The sequence below is a fragment of the Siphateles boraxobius genome, unplaced genomic scaffold, assembly GCF_051911475.1.
Source record: "Siphateles boraxobius isolate OS27281-9 unplaced genomic scaffold, OSU_SipBor_1 6, whole genome shotgun sequence".
Taxonomy (NCBI): domain Eukaryota; kingdom Metazoa; phylum Chordata; class Actinopteri; order Cypriniformes; family Leuciscidae; genus Siphateles; species Siphateles boraxobius.
Genome location: NW_027509186.1, coordinates 4,988,061 through 5,007,193, shown reverse-complemented (window position 1 = coordinate 5,007,193; position 19,133 = coordinate 4,988,061). Strand labels below are relative to the sequence as shown.

The window sequence follows — 19,133 nt, the reverse complement described above, 5'->3', positions numbered from 1 at the left end:
TAGCAAACAACGTGGTCATGGATCAAATTATACGCGTGAATCAAAAACAAGCATGGATAAAAACTTTAAAAAATATTTTAAACAAAAACTTGTTCATTTTTTCTTTAAAAAATATGGACAGGAAATGCAAGAGTACATTTACATTTAGTCATTTAGCATACGCTTTTATCCAAAGCGACTTACATTTGAGGATTAAACCAAGCGAGTCATGGAGAGGCAAAAACAACGCAAGAAGTGCTCAGAATACAAAGTTCAAACATTGCTAAGAGTAGCATAAACCAGACAAGCGAAGATTTCAAGAAAAAGTTTTTTTTTTTTTTTTTATATGTTAAGTGCTCACGGAAGAGATGAGTTTTCAGTTGTCTTTTGAATGCTGTCAGTGATTCTGCATTCCGGACGAGGGTGGGTAGGTCATTCCACCAGCATGGAACCGTGAATGAGAATGTTCTGGACAGTGATTTTGTGCCTCGCTGTGAAGGCACCACGAGCCGTCGCTCCTTGGCCGATCGTAGGCTTCTGGTAGGGATGTAGACCCGTAGGAGCGAGTGAAAGTAGGAGGGAGCTGAGCCGGTGGACAATCTGTAAGCAAGTGTCAGCGCCTTGAACTTGATTCGAGCAGCGAGTGGTAGCCAATGCAGGGAGATGAACAGCGGAGTGACGTGGGCTCTTTTGGGCTCGTTGAAGACAAGAAGAGCAGCTGCATTCTGGATCATTTGTAAGGGTTTAGTTGCACATGATGGAAGACCAGCTAGAAGAGCATTGCAGTAATCAAGCCTAGAAATAACCAGGGCCTGGACAAGTTGTGTTGCATGCTCAGTTAGGAAAGGCCTGATCTTCCTGATGTTGTGCATTGCAAACCTGCATGATCGAGCTGTCTTTGAAATGTGGTCTGTGAAGGTTAGCTGGTCATCAAAGATTACTCCAAGATTTCTGACTGACCTTGATGAGGTGATTGAGGATGAGTCTAGCTGGATAGTGAAGTCGTGCCGTAGAGACGGATTGGCAAGGAGGACGAGAAGCTCAGTCTTTGCCAGATTGAGCTGCAGGGGATGTTCCTTCATCCATGCCGAGAAGTCCGCCAGATTGATTGGCTAGAGGACAGAGTAATAAAACCAAGGAAAATAAAATAATTTTTTTTGTATACTTGTGCCGTTTTCCTCTTCGCTCTTCTTTCCCTGTTCTGTATCACGTACACATCTTCCACAGGGATGAGATCTCAGAGCACATGCCTCTTAAGTTCCAGTCCAAGTTTACCAACAAATTCGCTCTTCTTTCCCTGTTCTGCGCTTGCTCTTCTACAGGTTACAGTTCGAGTTTCATGTAAATTGGGGCGTCACCATTGGTCCACCAGTTCTAGACTGACAGCTCCTCTAGCCAATCAATCGAAGCGTTTGCACTTTGTTCACTTCATGGATCACATACACATCTTCCACAGGGATGAGATCTCAGAGCACATGCCTCTTAAGTTCCAGTCCAAGTTTACCAACAAATTTGCACTGTTGGGTTTCACAGCGCTGGAAATAGAGCGACCAAATGCTTTCCAAAGCAAAATCCGGACCATGACGCACTGAAACCCCTGCTAGCGGAGCAGTGCTCTACGCTCACTGGTGATTACTTTAAAGTAACACTATGTAGTTTCTCAACCTACATAATATATTTATAAGACCCTTGTGATGGTACATCGACTTACAATAGGTTAAATGACACGTCTGCCATAGCCTGACGTGGTCTGTATCGCTTTTACTGGCACTATGTAACTTCAGGTTTCGGGTAGTAACCGGAGCACAAAAAGAACTACAAATTTCGACTGCTTTACGGCATACATAGTTTTCTTCGTTTGTGATGTCTTTCATAAAATCATGCATCATACTCTACCTTGTCTGTGGCCATTGTTGATTCCAAAGCCGGTGCTGGATAAACAGAGCATGCGCGTGCGATAGTAGCCTGCGGTAGGCTAAATTATTTACGACAGCGGTAATGGACAATTCCGCTTCCAACCTGTAGGGCGTCTGCAGAGGAAAAGTTCCTTGTAGAGATGCGCGGTTGGCGGTTACAGCCGCGGACTCCTCGGATAAACAGCGTGACAAAGTTTTTTTTTAAATTAAATTCGGGCGGGTGGCGGGCGGTTGAACCAATCAAATGAAAAATATATGTATACATTGTTAAATATTGTTATCTGAGTATATCTACATCCAAAAAATAAAATAAAAATAAAAATAAAAAAGCACACTTTGTAATGGTCAAATCTTCATCAGGAGGTATGTGACACTCAAAAAAGGAGAATTAAAAACAAAGGAAATAGAAGGTCAGAAAAGTGTTGAAATTATGTGCTAAAATGCGTTTTCCATTAGGCTACAATGAAAATATTGTACAGTAGCCTATCAGATAAGGTCAGGTTTGCCAAAGCGCGTTTAATTTAGGCTATTTATTTATTTTTGTCCCTGCGTGCCGATCGGAGACGGAGTTCACTGCTGATATTCTGAGAGCTTTCTAGTCTCGCGGCTGTCATCAGCAGCGCCTTGTATCGCCCAGTCAGCGGATGGCGGGCGGACGATGAGTTTTGTGATGCGGTTGCGGATGAAATAATAGCCCATCCACGCATCTCTAGTTCCTTGGTGTTGCTTTAAGAGCTCCCCATTCATTTCACAATGATCTGTGAATAAAAGACTCTTATTTGGGATTGGGACAGTGTGTGTGCTCGTGACATCAGCATCTACAGATGTCCCGTTACAGCAGGATATCGTTTTTCCAATTACACCACCAATCGCTTTCAGGGATATTCACAGACAACTATTAATTCAAAGAACATTTTACTTAAAATACACAACATACAGACGTATAAATAAAAGTGCTTGAGACTAACACAAACAGCAGAAACGGTCCTCCACAGACGTCACGGCTGGAGTTTGGCCCTCAGTTTCTCCAGAGTCTTCTGTAAAAGAGAGAGAGGTGCGTCACAGATCTCATCGTGTCCGTATCTGTATAACACATGACTATCCTGTCTGCTTTTGGAGTGAATTATGACCTGAAGATTCACTTGAATATTCAAGAAATAAAATGTGAGGCGTGTGAGAAACCTAAATCAGACATCTCAGACTTGAGCAGCAGCTCTTGCTTGGTTTATTGCCCGTTCATGTGTAAATCTGAGGAAAGAGTCCCAAAGTTCCCATCAAGCTGATCCTTTGAGGAATGTTCCTGTGCACGGGTCATTTTTGATTTCCATGTGCACCGTGTTTCCAGTATCGGTGAGACTCATCCAGTCAAGTGACCGAGATAATCATGTGTGATGAATGTGTGTGCTGGTCGTGCGTCTCACCCTATGGAAGTCTCTGGCTTTCTCCCGGTTCTTGGCGTACGACTCCTGGCGGCTCCGGGACTCCTTCTGCTGTTTCACTTCCTCTAACTGACTGTACAATCTGAAACCCAACAGGAAGTTCAGGCACAAACCACACTTATGTTGACCGATTTCATAGCAAAGCATATTCAGGGATCCAAATCTAAAGCACTGGCACTGTTCATTTTACTTCAGCGTTTAATATTACGCATGCTCGTCTATCACCACATGTGAATGTAGATTCTGGCTTTATATATTGATCAAGGACTTTTTCAGATGGACTGCAGAAGGGCATATTTTCAAGAGAACTGGTTTTAAATACGAGCTCCACAGGATTGTGTTTAGTTCCCACTTTTATTTTCAATATATACCAATGAGCTACAAATTAAGAGTAATACAGCTGGTCTTTTTAAATATGCAGATGACATGGTCTGGGTGCAACTTTGTTCAGTGTGACAATTATTGAGTGAGCAAACATGATTTACAAACATTTTACACCAATCTTCAAAGGCCCTCATGAGTTTTGCAATAAGGATCAGGTTTTTGGGGCCGATCACAGATTACTGGAAGCTTTATTGTCCGATACCAATCACAGATACAGTCACTGAGATAAATAATACTTTTCTTAATGTATCTTAAGTAGGGCTGGGTAAAAAAAACAACGATTTCTTGATTTTAATCGATATCGATTCTTAAAATCCCAAGAATTGATTAGGCAATAGTCATAGTTGATGAATGGAACATTGTAGCGCGCATCCCATCAAATAAACGCAATAATCTTTGTGCTTTGTTACAATTGATATGAAACGGTCTCAGATTTAAAATTACGTCCATTTTCTTACGAAATTCAAAAAGAAACACCGCTTTGACGCTGTGGCGTGAGATCGCTCTGGCGCAGCTCAAGAGAAGCAGCAGCACGGGCGCATCTTATCTTCCACCTTTATATTATCAGTTACAGCGTGAAATAAACATTCATGAGCATCTGAAAGTGTGTTAAAAGATAGAGTACAACTTTTCATGTTACATGGAATCGCTCAATCAGTGTTTCAACCGCGGAAAGACGTCAGTGAAAAACATTAATGTAAACAATGTCATGTAACGTCACATTTACCTCAGATAAATGTCCATATCCATAGCAAGTGACCATAAACTCATTAGTCAGCTAGAAAAATTAACTCTAGAGAGGAGCATTTTGCTAATATATGCACCATATTACGCATTCATTATAATTTTTTGTTCTTCAATATTTAATGAACGTTTGAATAAATCTGGCAAGTTTTTATGACATCCACCATTTAAATGTTTATATTTCAAATAAATGTATTATTAGAAAAATAAATGTGTAATTTAAGTGTTTGTATACAAATCAGTTATTTTTTACCTTCAATATTATAGTAGGCTAATGAAGCCTGCTACAACTGACCCCCATAGTTTACAATAATAGTTAAGAGATTTGTTTTCCTTGAGAAAATGTGCCATGTATTGTACCTGATATCCAGAATAATCAATATTGAATCGAAAGCTTGTGAATCGAAATCTAATCGAATTGTGAAATTTGTCTCAATACCCAGCCATAATTTTAAGTATAAAAAATTAAGCAGTATAATATCCATCAGCAGGGATATTAGGCTGCTGTCACTTTAAACAGAAAGCCGCTTGAGGAACAGCATCACTTCCGCACCTTTAATGCAGTTTTAATACCCATATTTATCATCAAGCACGTCCTGCAGTTCAGCAACAGACTGTTTAACGACAATCCCTGATCTAGCGGATATTTAAGTTAAGTTCTGAACGTTAAGTTCTGGCTTTTAGGGAGGAATGAAAGTACACCGCTGTGAATGAGCGCGAAAATATCAGAGCTCTAGTTTCTTGCTGTCGTTGCGATGTCTCCTCTCCTCGAAAAAAAAGACATTGCAGATATATTGTCCTTATCAGACACCTGGTAGAGCTGCGAGACTGAGTAATGTAGCGATTCAATTTGAGCTGTGCATAGAAAAACTGTCTTGAGTTTTGCATCATCTGATCAGCTCTTATAGAGAATGATCAAACTATATAAGTCTATAACGATCAGAGAACCCTTACTTTACATATCAATGCAATGCAAGAAATTAACATTAACTAATATTAACAAAGCCGTAGTAACTAATATTAGCATGCCGTACCTCTCAGTGCGCCGGTGCATCTCTGGCTCCTCCACGCGTCTCTGAGCGGCGCTGCAGACCCTGACCTCAGCAACACTCTTCAGTGCGTTTTCAGGCGTGCTCGCCTCATCAGCGTGCGCTGCGGTGGGAAGCCTGTGTGACACCGAGCGTCTGGCTCGGATCTGTGCGACCCTGAGCGCTGACCTGTGAGCCAGACCGTCCCGCCGCTGACGCTGAGCAGGAGAGCTCTGAAACTCCAGCAGCATCACTGCAACACAGACACACATGCTGCAGACACGCTACGGCTAGGCACAATTAATCAAATTTCTAATCGCGATTACGGATGTCACGATTACGGAATCGTTCAAAGCTGTGATTACCAAAAAAAAGTACATTATTCTTCGTGCTTAAAGGGATAGTTCACCCAAAAATGTAAATTCTGTCAGTAATTACTCACCCTCATGTTGTTCATCCCCGTAAGACCTTTGTTCCTCTTCAGAACACAAATTAAGATATTTTTGATTAAATCTGAGAGCTGGATCACTCCTCCATAGGCTTCTAAGGGATTGAAACTTGCCAGCCCCGAAAAGTCATTAAAGACATCGTTAAAATAGTCCAAGTGACTACAGTGGCTCAATCTTTATCAAGCAACGAGAATACTTTTTGAGCGCAAAAACAAATATTTCAACTATTCATTTCCTTCTCTGCCTCGAGTGAGTTCACTAGTGTAACAGCGTAAGCTTCTGTTGTTGAAATAAAGTCGTTATTTTTGTTTTTTTTTGCACACAAAAAGTATTCTCATCGTTTGATAAACTTAAGATTGAGCCAGTGTAGTCACTTGGACTATTTTAACGACGTCTTTAATAACTTTTCGGGGCTGGCAAGTGTCAATCCCTTAGAAGCCTATGGAGGAGTGATCCAGCTCACAGATTTCATCAAAAATATCTTAATTTGTGTTCCGAAGATGAACGAATGTCTTACGAGGTTGAACAACATGAGGGAGAGTAAATACTGACAGAATTTTCATTTTTGGGTGAACTATCCCTTTAAGAGGTGTTTAGAGCATGTTACGTTGTGAGAGGCGAATCACGACTACTTCAGAGAACCAAATGTATTATAATAGGCCCATTTAATTCCAAAAAAAAAAAAAAAAAAAGAGTCTCGCGGGACTAGCGGCTTGATGACCATGCTGAAATGTGTCCCATGGCCAACCGAGTTGAGAACCACTGGTATAAAGCTATTCAAAACATCATTCATTGTAAATTGTGATAATCGTAATTAATATTCACAATTAAAATTTCAAGGGAATAATTGACAATTATGATTTTTGTCACAATGTTGCAGCCCTAAGTCACGCCTTCATGAATAGTTCACGGCCTGAAAGTTCACCAACCAGCATGAGGGAACGATGGCTGTGGCTCCTCTGATTGGCTGTCGTCCTCCACCGGGCGGCTCGGCGCTTTGCCCTACGAGAGACAGGATTTGTTAGGTTTGAATCTTAAAGGAGTAGTTCATTTTAAAATGAAAATTACCCCATGATTTACTCACCCTCAAGCCATCCTGTGTATATGACTTTCTTCTTTGAGACGAACACAATCGGAATATCAATAAACACCCTGAAGCTTTGAGCTTTATAATGGCAGTGGATTGCTACCATCAGTTTAAAGCTCATAAAAACAAATCAATCCATGATTAAAGTGCTCCACACTGCTCTGGGGGTTAATAAAGGCCTCTGAAGCGATGCGTTCGTGTAAGAAAAATATTCATATTTAAGACCTCCAACGAACAACTTAAAGCAGCCAAACGAACATACAGATTCGACTTAAGTGTAAAACACAACTGCGCACTGCTGATATTTACGCTAGCCAGAAGTAGCGTAGTGCATCATGGCAGTCACAAGTTGTGCTTTAGGCGCAAGTAGACTGTGTATAGGATACTGCGTATCCATCTGGCAACTAGAATTTTACTTTGTGTAAGAAAAATATACATATTTAAGAGTTTATACGCTTATTTCGGGGTGGTGATGGCGCAATGGATAAGACACATGCCTTTGGTGTGAGAGACCCGGGTTCGAATCCACTGTGAGACACCAATGTGTCCCTGAGCAATACACTTAACCCCTAGTTGCTCCAGAGGTGTGCGACCTCTGACATATCTAGCAATTGTAAGTCGCTTTGGATAAAAGCGTCAGCTAAATGAATAAATGTAAATGTAGTTCACGCAGCCGTTATTTTGAAATCGAAAGCGAGGCTCCGGTGTGAAGAACCCCGGAAGTAAAGATAAACAATGCCTTGGACTACCAACCTGAAGTTGCTGCCACAATTTACACTATTGGATGTTAATATCCAATATAGGATATGTAGATATAGTTCGTCCCAGCTTATTTTTTTACTTTCTGGAAAAAAAAATTATAAATGATTTTTACTGTATATAGTCTAAAGTATGAAAGAAATGTATGTACATTTTTAGAATAAAACTACACACAACAATACGCCATCGCATTCGCGACTCTCCTATGATTAAAGGCAACACTTCCGGTTTTCTTCCCACCGGAGCCTCGCTCTCGTTTTAAAAATAACGGCTGCGTGAAATAGGCGTATAAACTCATCTTTCAGCTTCAGAAGGCCTTTATTAACCCCAGAGCAGTGTGGAGAACTTTAATGATGGATGGATGCACTTTTATGAGCTTTAAACTATAATGGCAGTGCAAATCAACCACCGAAGATCGGAATAGCCAGAAAATTTTTTGATTTAACTCTGTGTTCGTCTGAAAGAAGAAATATACACCTAGGATGGCTTGAGGGGGGAGTAAATCATGGGGTAATTTTCATTTTAAAGTGAACTACTTCTTTAAGAAGTGATGCACTCGTCTGTGCCCTCACCTCACTGCGGTCAGATGTGCCCCCCTGTGGCTCACTCCCCAGGTCTTCACTGAGGTCCTGTAGGGTGGACTCTGGCAGGCTGATGAACGAGATGGTGGACTCCTCCAGAATGCCCTTCACGTCCCCCGCCGCCTGGCAGGAGCAAGACGAGTTTACAGACACGGTTATCTGAATGTCCTACATGATGGTTGAGCGTGTGATGCTCAAACCCTTGCGGTTTTTTAAACTACCTTAAAAACTTATTTTTATAGTTTGGCATTTGATGCTATGTGAGAGTTGCCTTTTTTTATTATGTGCTGTTGCTTGTTTGTACCATTGATATGGGATATGTGTACAGCACTTTGATAAACACTTGCTGTTTTTTAAAGTACTTTAGAGTTTGTCCGTGTGTCAAAGTTTATTTATAGTGAACGTGCTCCAGTAAACCAGCATGAGCCGACTCATGTTTACTATTGTTGTGCCGCAGTTGGACACTCTTAAAGGGACAGTTCACCCAAAAATGCCAACAGTCATTCCAAACCTGTATGCAATTACATCTTTATTCAAGATGATATTTTGGACAGACAACATTGGTCTCCACTGTACGGAGTGACAAAAATATGTGTAATATCTAAACCGTCCCTTTTAGAAAACTTTTTTTCAGGAAATAGCACACCTGAAATGGTTTCTTACACCACCATTTAAGGGATTAGAAAAAGCGGTTTAACACACCTCAGTTGCATAAACTTAGCCATTATGTTAAGACAATATCTTAAGATCTAGTATGACCCACTAGCAGTTAGTCAAGAGGCAGTCATTCTTACTTTTCGATATCAAATTAGGCCAATCTACATTATGTATCAAAGAAAAAAAGTTGTCTAACCTGCAAGACTAGTCTTTCTTGTTTTCCGGCTCATGTAAACCCATTCTGACATGTTTTTATAGTGTGTGCAAGTGAGAACTAATGTTGTCTAATTTATGTGGCTGATCCAGCAATTTCTCTGAGGGCAAATCTTAAAGGGGGGAACAATCCCTCGTCATTCCAAAAACTTTTGTTCATATTCACAAATGAAGGTTTTTTTTTAAACGAAACCAGAGAGATTTTTCCCTCCATTGAAAATCTAATCAAACAAAAATCTCTGATGCTTCAAAACTTTATGAAGAGTTTGTAAAACTTTTTAACAGTCATATGTCGCCACCTACTGGTGTAACGATGTCATTGATGAAATCATTTGAAGCGGCAAGTTACTTGATCTGCTCTATTTTGACATCAGTGTTTGTATCCAAACAAATTTTTATCCCAGTACTTCTGTGATATGAATATTTGTAACAGAATAACAATACCGTGTGGTTGAAAAGACAGTTTGTGAAACTGTTTCATACCTCTACTGTACGATAAGTGCCCTCTCTGGATCAGCGGCAGTGCAAAGATTTGAATGTTCTGGTGTGAAGGTTTACAGACACCGAATCATTGTCATTTAGGAATGAGATCGCATGGGTGTTTGAATCAAGATCGCCATCTTTTAAGGATTAATCGTGCAGCACTAATGCATGTGTTGTCAAACTTCACTACTTTCGCCCAGTTTATGACGTCAAAGTCTTGGTAAAAAAGACTTCTGTGGTGACTTATTATAGTGCAGCATTAAAAGTTTTGTTCACACAAAAAGACATTGCTGATATTTGTGCTTTCATGTCAGATCAATAGACTGCAACAAAGTTTAATTTAACTGGCATATTAAAAGTCATAAAAAAAAAGTTTAAAATCAACATCCATCTATTTAAGTCCCCCTGTGGTGAAAATCCAGATTTTAATCATTTGGGCTCATTTGCATATTCATAGAAACGCGTATACTAAATAAGGCAAGGGTGTCGAGTTACATTCAAGCTATTTTAAGGCATAAAGACATTTTTCAAGGAAAAACTTTAAATATGTAATTTTTGTGATTAAAGATGAGTTTTAATGGATAAAATGATTGACCACAGGGGGGCTTTAAACGTTTATGTACTGCAGGTGTGTGTTTTTCTTTCGCTGAGCTCAAAGAATCAAGCACCAAGCTGTATGGTGAAGTGGTTTCGTACTCTACCTGTGCTCTTTCCAGAAGCTCGCTCAGCGGGTTTTCCTCTACAGCTGACATCACTTCCTGCGAGGGTAAGAGGGCTGCGGGTGCAAGGCTTTCTTCCTGTAGATGGGTCTGGAGAGGGGAGCGATTCATGAGGCTGGCGTCCATGTCATCGGTCTCACAGAGGGTCTCGTGGGTAAGAGAGAGCTGGTCCACAGACACCTGTAGGGCCGCTCGAGACTGAGTCAGTGCGTCTGCGCGCAGGAGCTGCAGGGATTGGTCTGTCGAGTTCAGCCAATCAGAGGCCTCGTCCATGCTTACATCTGTGCCACACTTCTCTGCTTCCAGCGGGACACAGAGAGCCGTCGAACAGTCCACGCTCTCGTTGTTTGTGACGTCAGATGGCAGCGGAAGAAACAGATCTGAGGCGTCGTCTACGGCACAGAAAATAATGAACATCAGCAACTCCACTGAGCACTAGAGCAATGACTGACTGTGAAAGGAAACGAACCGCTCCAGCAAGGCAGCAGTACAATAGAGTTCATGTTTCAGTCTTTGCTTTTTGCAGTGATTTGCAAAAAAAAAAAAAAGTTTTTGCAGATTAAAAGACCGTTATTATGGAGTTATTACAATACTGTCATCACTAGTGATGCACCCAAATGAAATTAAAGATCTCGTTCAGCAAAAACTAAAAACTGTAACGTTTATTTAATATATAAATTAATAAAATCAACAATCAAATAAAAACTGAGTTTCATAAAAACACAATTGCACAGAAGGCAGTTTTTAAATCAACTTAATAAATTGAGTAGAAAAATTATACCATTGCTGAAATATAAACATTTAAATGGTGAAATGTGTATGTTTGAATAAATCCTGAAAACAATACATTTTGAATAACAGGTTAAGTAAAACTAATGAATATGTAATACGGTGCATACATATATATACACACATACTGCATAGGGCTGGGTATTGTTAGGAATTTCACAATTCGATTTCGATTCGATATTGATTTATTAGCTTCGATATCGATTCAATAATTAGTAAATACACAAGTAATTAAGTACCTGAGTATATTTTTAAATAATGTGTGCAGTATTACCAATGTTTAAGAACAAATTAACCCCAGCATGTTTCCTGTCATGGTTTATTTAGCAGAACAAACTGTACAATATTGTACATGTGTTGAATACAAACCACAACTGTAACAAACAGGTGCTTTATTAACACACCTTTAAAGTGCATGTAACTGTAATAGAACGTATATTTCTTTCTTCCTATACATTCAAGTTATAAAAGAAATGTAAACAGAAACACAAAATGTGCATACTCATAAAAAAAATGCGCTTTGTGAACTCGTGAGGCACACGCGCGCACATTCGGACACACACGCAGGGACTCTCGCTCTCTCTGTCGTGCGTGCGCTACGCGGTTTGGAGCTCGTGAGCTCTAGATTTCGGGAGATTTGAACTAATTTGCGGACATCAGGGAGCCGCTATCAATATGCGGGAGACTCCCGGACCCTTATTGTTGTTCCTATTATTATCATTTAGGGGGGCTTAGGAACATTTTGGGGTAGCTTCAGCCCCCCTAAAATAGGCATAACGACGTCCCTGGTTGGTGGTGCAGGCTTGAACGGAGTGCAGCTGCTGTCCGTCATCTTGCCGTTTTGGTAAAGCGCGTCTTGTACAACACTGAACGCTCTAACGCAATATATTGTTCTCAAGCTGTTTTACTGACGTCTTTCTGCGGTTGAAACGTGATCGATTACATGAGACATGATTTATTTCAGTAAGTTGTACTGATTCTTTCCACTCGTTCATTCATGTTTATCTGGTGCTGTAAGTAGAAGAGGAAGAGGCGATCGGTTCACATTACAGCATCTGTCACCTCACATTAGAGACGCAAAACCACATTTATTGACTGAATTACGTGATAAAATTGACAGAATTAGAAAGCTGAGACCATTTCATATCAAAAGTATCAATTTTTATTCAAAACAAAGCTTACTGTGATTATTGGACGGGAGGTGCGCTACACAAATAATGTTTTTTGATGTTTTATTCAGAAAACCGCTTAGGCTAAAAGATTGTGGTTTATCAAAATGATGATCGATTAAAATCTAGAAGCTTTTTGCTAACATCCACACAGCTGACCGGTTTACTTGTACTTTATCCACATTGTGTGAACGAATAGACACTGACATGGAAAAAAACCCGCTAATTAAACATCACTATTTCTATCAATAAATTTGACCTTCAAAACCTATGCTAGCATGGTCCTATGCTATGTGCTCTGATTTACAGACCCCCTAAATGCAATAAGGATTTTATTCAACAATTTTCTGATTTTCTCTTTGATCTGGTGACTCGGGCTGATAGACTATTGATTCTTGGGGATTTTAACATTGACCAATGTTTTAGAAGGGCAGCAGAGATGAAAGGATTTGTAACTATTCTAGAGTCTTTGAACTTTGTACAATATGTATGTGGTCCAACTCACAATCTGGGTCAGACACTAGATTTGGTACGGTCTCGTAGTTTTTGGACTTCAAATCTGAAGGTTATTGATGCATGCGTGTCTGACTGTTATCCTATTTTGTTTGAATCGGAGGTCTGTTTCCAGTCTTCTATTTGCCCTCAGCCTTCATGTCTCTCTTGATCTATTCACTCAAACACTGCAAATTTGTTTTCTGAACATTTCTCTTCACATTTTAATAATTTTCTGAATGAAACAGATACTGAATGCCTGACAGAGATTTTATAAAGCATCCTCTAGATATATGGACGCTGGTGCTCCGCTTAAGTGTAAAAAGATGAAGGTTGCTGGTCAGACGTGGTTAAATGATGTCACCTGCGCTTTCAGACAAGTGTCGAAAAGCGGAGCGAAAGTGGAAAGAAGATAGGCTACAGGTTTCTTTTGACATTTTAAAGTCTTTTCAATTATCAAATGGCAGTAAAGGCAAAGTATAATTTCTTCTCAAATAATTTGACAACGCAAAGCGTCCAAAAGTCCTGTTTGATACGATTGACTCTTCTAAACCCGACTATGAGTATTTTATCTGAGGCCACGTTTAAGCTTTGTGATGTTTTAAAAAATTTCACTCAGAAAATGTATGATATTAGAAGCTCCATTGTTCCCTCTGAACCATGTCACTTGCAACTGCCCTGTCCTATGAGTTGCCTGTCAAACTTTAAACCTGTCTCCCCAACTCAGCTAGCTGATATAAATCTCTACTATGAAGTGTTCTGGTTCTAATATTATCCTGGCTCATCTTTTTAAGGATGTTTTTTCTACCGTTAGTCATATGGTAACCGCTATCATACAGCTCTTTAGCCAAAGGTGTCGTTCCAGATAGTTTTAAACATGCAATTGTGCAACCCATGTTGAAAAAAACTCAACTTGATCCAGAATTGTGCAGTAATTATCAACCAATCTCTAAACGGCCTTTTATCTCTAAGCTTTTAGAGAAAGTCGTTTTCTCACAGCTCCAATTTTATTTGAACTCTTTTTAATATTTTGGACATGTTCCAATCTGGCTTTAGATCGTTATATAGCACTGAGTCAGCACTGTTGAGGGCTACAAATGATATCTTGATTGCTTTAGATTCATGCTCGTGTTGTGCTGGTTTTGTTAGACCCGAGCACTGTATTTGATACCATTGACCACAACATTATTCTTGAACGGCTAGAATATATGGTGTGTGTCAAGGGCACTGTATTACAATTGTTTGCTTCCTACCTCGAAAAGAGGACTTTCCGTAAATTTAGGAAGTTGTTCCTCGTCATCTGTGCCTGTTTTGTTTGGTGTGCCCCAGGGATCTATTTTGGGACCTTTATTGTTTCCCCTTTGCCCTCCCCTTGGCCCTCATTTTTCATAAGTATAACATTTCATATCACTGTTATGCAGATGATTCTCAGCTTTACCTTCCAGTAAGGCTTGACAACACTGCTTCATTTGATGTGTTATTAGAATGTGTAAATGATATTAAGAGGTGGATGACAAATAATTGTCTGCAGCTAAATGAGGATAAAACAGAGGTTTTAATTCTGGGTTGTCCGGCAGATTCCACTCCTGCTCTGAAAGCCAGGTTAGGTCCTCTCTCAACAAATGTATGCAAACAAATCAAAAACCTTGGAGTGATCTTTGAGACTTCACTATTTTTTGTTAAACAAATTAGTGCTGTTAATAGAGGAAGCATTTTTTTCCATTTAAGGTCTATTGCAAAGTTGAAGAATATTCTTTCAAGCAAAGATTGAGAAGTTGCAATTCATGCATTTGTAGCATCATGATTAGACTATTGCAACTCTCTTTATTGTGGTCTTCCTCAATCTACACTATCTCAATTACAAATTGTTCAAAATGCAGCTGCAAGACTTTTGACTGGGTCTAGAAAGAGGGATCATATTTCTCCTGTTTTGGCCTCCCTTCACTGGCTTCCCATTAAGCTTAGAGTTAATTTTAAGATCCTTATGTTTGTTTATAAGGCGTTGTCTGGCTGTGCACCAAGGTATATTTGTGATCTAATTGTGCCATACAGTCCTGCTAGGGCACTTAGATCTTCAAATCACTTGCTTTTAAATGTGTCACGATGTTGCTACAAATTAAAGGGTGATCGGGCCTTTTCTGTGGCTGGGCCAAATCTTTGGATGCTCTCCCTTATCATGCTCCTTCATTAGACATTTTTAAATCTACTCAGAAAACACATTTTTATTCTTTAGCTTTTGGAAACTTGTAATTGTTGTTTTTATAGTGTAGTCCTACTATACACCATGTACAGTACTTTGGATCAATTTGTATTGTGTTAAATGTGCTTTATAAATAAAGGTTGTTGTTGTTGAAAACTGTTCCAACCAAAACCAAAAAATAATTTTTGGTGCATTACTAGTCATCCCTGTTGTTTAGATGAAGAACAGCAAGCAGCAGAAGAATTGCATGAGGAACTACCGATTTTAGTACCGCTACAGTAAACTAAGAGAAATAATTAAAACGTGTTTCACAGTACTATTTAAAAGCAGATTGGACGGATCCTTGGTGGTCTGGGTAAGTGTATCATCTACTACTTGTCATGAACCTTATTGTAAAGTGTTACTGTTTTGTTAATTAGTTAACATTAATAAATGCTGAAAGTATTGTTCATTCTTAGTTAATTTGAATTTCAACATTTAATAATACGTTATTAAAATCAAAGGTTGTATTTGTTAACATTAGTTAATGCACTGTGAACTAACATGAACAGCTGGATTTTTAATAACTAACATAAATACTACAACAAATGTATTGCTCATTGTTAGTTCATGTTAGTTAATACATTAATGTTAACAAATGAACCTTATTGTAAAGCGTTACCAACAAAACTCTAAACGTTAGCTAACATTAACATTCGCTCAGCAACAGTAATCAATACCGTAACCAGCGGATAACAGCAGCTGTCAACAAATATCAGTCCCTTTCACCAGAACTTGGCAGGCATAGGCTAGAGGAATTAAACGCTGTCAGCTTTTATTTGACTAAATAAGCACCGTTGGCGTCCTTTTTGACAAGTGTTAACGCCCTTATAAGTGTTTTTGTTCCTTCAGTTACCGTGTGGGGCGTCAGTAGAAGAGCTCCTGTCCTCGTCTGAGTGCTGTAAGGCAGGTGACATCAGTGACACGACCTCAGTGGCCCGGGCCGGACCAGAGCTGCTCATGACTGCAACACAACCACAGTCAGTCAGAGTAATGAAACACAACCACAGTCAGTCAGAGTAATGAAACAACCACAGTCAGTCAGTGTAATGAAACACAACCACAGTCATCAGTAATGAAACACAACCACAGTCAGAGTAATGAAACACAACCACAGTCAGTCAGAGTAATGAAACACAACCACAGTCAGTCAGTGTAATGAAACACAACCACAGTCAGTCAGTGTAATGAAACACAACCACAGTCAGTCAGTGTAATGAAACAACCACAGTCATCAGTAATGAAACACAACCACAGTCAGTCAGTCAGAGTAATGAAACAACCACAGTCAGTCAGAGTAATGAAACACAACCACACTCAGTCAGTGTAATGAAACACAACCACACTCAGTCAGTGTAATGAAACACAACCACAGTCAGTCAGTGTAATGAAACACAACCACAGTCAGTCAGAGTAATGAAACACAACCAGTCAGAGTAATGAAACACAACCACAGTCAGTCAGTGTAATAAAACACAACTACAGTCAGTCAGTGTAATGAAACACAACCACAGTCAGTCAGAGTAATGAAACAACCACAGTCATCAGTAATGAAACACAACCACAGTCAGTCAGAGTAATGAAACACAACCACAGTCAGTCAGTGTAATGAAACACAACCACAGTCAGTCAGAGTAATGAAACACAACCACAACCAGTCAGTGTAATGAAACACAACCACAGTCAGTCAGTGTAATGAAACCCAACCACAGTCAGTCAGAGTAATGAAACAACCACAGTCATCAGTAATGAAACACAACCACAGTCAGTCAGAGTAATGAAACACAATCACAGTCAGTCAGTGTAATGAAACACAACCAGTCAGAGTAATGAAACACAACCACAGTCAGTCAGAGTATTAAACACAACTACAGTCAGTCAGTGTAATGAAACACAACCACAGTCAGTCAGAGTAATGAAACACAACCACAGTCAGTCAGAGTAATGAAACACAACCACAGTCAGTCAGTGTAATGAAACACAACCACAGTCAGTCAGAGTATTAAACACAACTACAGTCAGTCAGTGTAATGAAACACAACCACAGTCAGTCAGAGTAATGAAACACAACCACAGTCAGTCAGAGTAATGAAACACAACCACAGTCAGTCAGAGTATTAAACACAACTACAGTCAGTCAGTGTAATGAAACACAACCACAGTCAGTCAGAGTAATGAAACACAACCACAGTTAGTCAGAGTAATGTAACACAACCACAGTAAGTCAGAGTAATGAAACACAACCACAGTCAGTCAGAGTATTAAACACAACTACAGTCAGTCAGTGTAATGAAACACAACCACAGTCAGTCAGAGTAATGAAACACAACCACAGTCAGTCAGAGTAATGTAACACAACCACAGTCAGTCAGAGTAATGAAACACAACCACGGTCAGTCAGAGTAATGAAACACAACCACAGTCAGTCAGAGTATTAAATACAACTACAGTCAGTCAGTGTAATGAAACACAACCACAGTCAGTCAGAGTAATGAAACACAACTACAGTCAGTCAGTGTAATGAAACACAACCACAACCAGTCAGAGTAATGAAACAACCACAGTCAGTCAGAGTATTAAACACAACTACAGTCAGTCAGTGTAATGAAACACAACCACAGTCAGTCAGAGTAATGAAACACAACCACAGTCAGTCAGAGTAATGAAACACAACCACAGTCAGTCAGAGTAATGAAACACAACCACAGTCAGTCATCAGTAATGAAACACAACCACAGTCAGTCATCAGTAATGAAACACAACCACAGTCAGTCAGAGTAATGAAACACAACCACAGTCAGTCAGAGTAATAAAACACAACTACAGTCAGTCAGTGTAATGAAACACAACCACAGTCAGTCAGAGTAATGAAACAACCACAGTCATCAGTAATGAAACACAACCACAGTCAGTCAGAGTAATGAAACACAACCACAGTCAGTCAGTGTAATGAAACACAACCACAGTCAGTCAGAGTAATGAAACACAACCACAACCAGTCAGTGTAATGAAACACAACCACAGTCAGTCAGTGTAATGAAACACAACCACAGTCAGTCAGTGTAATGAAACACAACCACAGTCAGTCAGAGTAATGAAACAACCACAGTCATCAGTAATGAAACACAACCACAGTCAGTCAGAGTAATGAAACACAATCACAGTCAGTCAGTGTAATGAAACACAACCAGTCAGAGTAATGAAACACAACCACAGTCAGTCAGAGTATTAAACACAACTACAGTCAGTCAGTGTAATGAAACACAACCACAGTCAGTCAGAGTAATGAAACACAACCACAGTCAGTCAGAGTAATGAAACACAACCACAGTCAGTCAGAGTATTAAACACAACTACAGTCAGTCAGTGTAATGAAACACAACCACAGTCAGTCAGAGTAATGAAACACAACCACAGTCAGTCAGAGTAATGTAACACAACCACAGTAAGTCAGAGTAATGAAACACAACCACAGTCAGTCAGAGTATTAAACACAACTACAGTCAGTCAGTGTAATGAAACACAACCACAGTCAGTCAGAGTAATGAAACACAACCACAGTCAGTCAGAGTAATGTAACACAACCACAGTCAGTCAGAGTAATGAAACACAACCACGGTCAGTCAGAGTAATGAAACACAACCACAGTCAGTCATCAGTAATGAAACACAACCACAGTAAGTCAGAGTAATGAAACACAACCACAGTCAGTCAGAGTAATGAAACACAACCACAGTCAGTCAGAGTAATGAAACACAACCACAGTCAGTCAGTGTAATGAAACACAACCACAGTCAGTCAGAGTAATGAAACACAACCACAGTCAGTCAGAGTAATGAAACACAACCACAGTCAGAGTAATGTAACACAACCATAGTCAGTCAGAGTAATGAAACACAACCACAGTCAGTCAGAGTAATGAAACAACCACAGTCAGTCAGTGTAATGAAACACAACCACAGTCAGTCAGTGTAATGAAACACAACCACAGTCAGTGTAATGAAAC

The 19,133-nt window shown here is 39.7% G+C and overlaps 1 protein-coding gene across 4 annotated transcripts in view; it reads right to left on the bottom strand.

Annotated features, from left to right (window-relative positions):
• Nucleotides 1–2,793: 2,793 nt before the first annotated feature.
• The window catches only part of cep295 (centrosomal protein 295), a 57,294-nt gene continuing 40,954 nt past the window's right edge, over nucleotides 2,794–19,133 (bottom strand). For all 4 annotated transcript variants that reach the window (XM_077207510.1, XM_077207509.1, XM_077207512.1 and 1 more), the window contains exons 24-30: nucleotides 15,984–16,091; nucleotides 10,421–10,830; nucleotides 8,358–8,489; nucleotides 6,869–6,941; nucleotides 5,497–5,743; nucleotides 3,317–3,416; nucleotides 2,794–2,932 (exon numbers count right to left, since the gene is read on the bottom strand). In XM_077207510.1, coding sequence (XP_077063625.1) covers nucleotides 2,894–2,932; nucleotides 3,317–3,416; nucleotides 5,497–5,743; nucleotides 6,869–6,941; nucleotides 8,358–8,489; nucleotides 10,421–10,830; nucleotides 15,984–16,091 — 1,109 coding nt within the window. In that variant the 3' untranslated portion in view covers nucleotides 2,794–2,893. The remainder of the gene's footprint in view (nucleotides 2,933–3,316; nucleotides 3,417–5,496; nucleotides 5,744–6,868; nucleotides 6,942–8,357; nucleotides 8,490–10,420; nucleotides 10,831–15,983; nucleotides 16,092–19,133) is intronic.